At 38.2% G+C, this 3,214-nt stretch overlaps 1 protein-coding gene across 1 annotated transcript in view; it reads right to left on the bottom strand.

Moving 5' to 3' along the window:
• Positions 1–941: 941 nt before the first annotated feature.
• Positions 942–3,214, bottom strand: part of atp6v1h (ATPase H+ transporting V1 subunit H) — a 22,947-nt gene continuing 20,674 nt past the window's right edge. The window contains exon 14 of the mRNA XM_035670780.1: positions 942–1,350. Within this exon, the coding sequence (XP_035526673.1) occupies positions 1,281–1,350 (70 nt within the window). The 3' untranslated portion in view covers positions 942–1,280. The remainder of the gene's footprint in view (positions 1,351–3,214) is intronic.

The raw sequence follows: 3,214 nt of genomic DNA on the forward strand, positions 1-3,214 counted from the left end.
TGTAATGTTCACTGTTAATTCATTTATGTTTTAGCATTGGGGTCACAGTTAGCGATGGTGCTGTACTAGACTGCACTATATTCAGAGCTGTTGCTAATGTCTGCATGTATGTAAATGGGGAAGATATATATTGGGACTGTTTTTTATGTGTCTTTATTTCAGTCTGTTCCCAACATCTCTGTTCAGTTTATATTGTTTGTACTCATCTTTCTTTATGCAAGTTTTATTTTGTTGTTTTAATTTTTCTTCCATATTATGCACATGTATTTACAAAAACACGAGAGAGTAGTAAAAGTCTATGATGCAATGACAGAATGATTTATGAAATTCTGTCAGTAAAATGTACTGGGGATAAATGGGCAGGACAACATTGGAAAAAGCACTGAATAAAAAGCATCCAAGTACATCATCAGCACTTCAATAATAGTGATTTAATGTCACCAAAAATGTATCGCTATTAACTTTGTAAAGGTAGAATTGAAGGCAGAGCTGTTGTATTGTACTGATGTCACATTTCAAAATAAAACTCATAAAAGTCATAAAAAAGCAAAAAAAACATGCTCCACTCATTACTACACAGTAACGCACTGAAATTATTACATGTAAAGAATGTCTTCATTATAATTTCACAAGCTATTTTTGACTCTCTACTACAGGGACAGTTTTGAAGATTTTTTTTTCTTCCGAAATGAAGGTTACAGTCATCTCGAGGCAGATGAGAGTAAACATGACAACAACAACAACGCTCGGAAAAAACAGAAACCGTTGTTACCAGCCTTGACATGTGCTGCTGTCGTTTCCTGGGAGCCAACTGAAAATGGTACGATAAGAAAACTCAATAATCTTATCAAGCTGATCTCAGTAAATCTCTTTGTTATTCAGCAGCTGTAACCCCAATAACGGCTGAAACTTGCACAAGAAATGCAGATGCAACACGGGAACACCACAGATAAGCATCTTTATTGGGATACATACAATGTTTTACAGATAAGATTTAAATAACTTGCAGTTTTGTACATTATCACAGACATAACGTTCAACTTGAATCACCACACGTCACTTAGCTGAGGGGCGGGGGGTGGGGGGGGCACGACATGAAGCACAACAGTCAAATCAAGTAACATTGAGGATCATTTGGGGGTGCCGGTGGAAAGAGGAAACCGCACCGTTAAGAGTTTCAAGTTATTACACAAAATGAACAGCCGATTGTTAAAATGGCAAAGACCGACGTACACACTCATCCACACAGTAATACACAAACACACGTGCACAGGAACAGTTCAGCTTCGGGCTGCCACGGCTGGAGCTTGCTGCTGATCAGAGGACTGGAGCTGTCGTCCCAGGTACTCCCTGTGAAAGAAAGTGCAACAAAATTACACCTCAACACTCCCAGGAGAGAGAGAGAGGGAGAGAGGAGAGAGAGAGAGAGGAGAGGAGAGAGAGAGAAAGAGAGAGAGAGAGAGAGAGAGAGGAGAGAGAGAATGAAGATTTAAGGACAGAGAAGATGAGATGTGTGATATGAGATAATATGTTTTTTGTTTATCCATAACTGTAGTATGAGGTATAAAAATGTTTTTTTTTTGTGCCAGACTAGGACTAATTATATTCATCATCGATTAATTTTAAGATTATTTTCTTGATTAATATCTGGGTCTATAAAATGTTATCATGCCCGTCATAATTTCCCTGTAGCCCAATGCGACATCTTCAACGTGCTTGTTTTGTCCGACCTAGTGTCAGACTGTGTTTTTGTCCGAGCAGTGATTTCCTGGGAAACTTGACAAGACTATACAATCTTTATGTGGATTAAACAAGTAACATACAACATTAGTGAGTAGCCATTGAGCTTTCAAGGTGCGGGTGGGTAGATTCTGTTACATTTGGACAGAGCCAGACTAGCTGTTTCCCCCTTTCCAGTCTTTATGCTAAGCTAAGCTCCTGCCTCCTATGACCAGCTTCATATTGAAAGAACAGACACGAGAATGATATCAATCTAACTGTCAGCAAGAAAGTGGTTAAATGTATTTCCAAAAATGTCAAACTATTCCTTTAATGAAGTGTCTTCAAATCCTATCTAGTAGACTATTGGGGTAAAATTAGGTCTTTTAATAACATTTTTCATTTTCAGAATATAAAAACTATTCTGACCTAGACTAGGAAAAAATGCCATTGTTTTGAAAGGTCACACTTCTCTTTCAGGTTTCTTCTTGGCAGTAACATTTTCAGATATGATATCATGACACCACCTTACTGCTACCATAAATATCAAATGCCTCTCACAGACCTAAAGATGTAAAAAGCTTCCTGACTGTGGAAATTGTTTTATCCTTATAAATGAAAACTCTGACAGCTCCTGGAAATAATTTGCGTATTTGTTTTCCACAGAGCAACAAATCTGTTAGCATTTCCTTATGAAACAATTTCCTACTTCTATTTTTACAGTCATTTAGGTATGAATCATGGAAGTGAGTTCATACGGCACAATAGGCAGGAGTCATAAAACAGCAGCAAAACAGCCTTTCTGATTCACAAACCTTTTCTGAAATTCATTTTTGTCTCTTAAAATACCAAACATCGCTGATCTCCATTCAAAACCTCCCTGCCAGCACTTGAATGTTTTGTCTAATTGTGTGTTTTCCAAACAAATCACACAGATGTGTGTAGTGTTTTGAGGGCCAAAAGTCTGCATCTACACTCTGAGAGTTCACTGATTAAAACGTGGTTAAGTAATGACATAATTCGTGTTTCTTGTGGAAATGAAACACCCTCCAGGGAACATGATTCCTTACACCTGCTCTACATCATTTCAAATCTAACACAGCAGGTTTTAAGCCTTTAATCTTAAGATCACTATCACCTATTTCCCGTAAGAACTTACTCACAGTGTCACGGAGAATATCAGCTTTTAAGAGGAGAGAAAAACACTTCAGCAATCTCCACACTTCCCTGAAGTTGTCGTTGATAACCTTTAGCTGGTCTGCAAATAGCAGCTATATGTTGATTCAAAGTGCTGCCAGGGACTTAATAAAGGCAGATGGCAATAATTGGAAGGGTGGGTTATGAAGACGGTGTTCTGCAGTCGGAGCACTTTCTCGTGTGAGTATCTAGCTGCTGTGTGAATTAAAACCTACAGAGCAACATGAGTCACGGAGGTGGAACGCATCAGGACATCAGCTACACTTAAATCAAAGGCCATACAATGGAAATACAAATC

The sequence above is a fragment of the Morone saxatilis genome, unplaced genomic scaffold, assembly GCF_004916995.1.
Source record: "Morone saxatilis isolate NCDOM2014 unplaced genomic scaffold, NCSU_SB_2.0 Contig23, whole genome shotgun sequence".
Taxonomy (NCBI): domain Eukaryota; kingdom Metazoa; phylum Chordata; class Actinopteri; family Moronidae; genus Morone; species Morone saxatilis.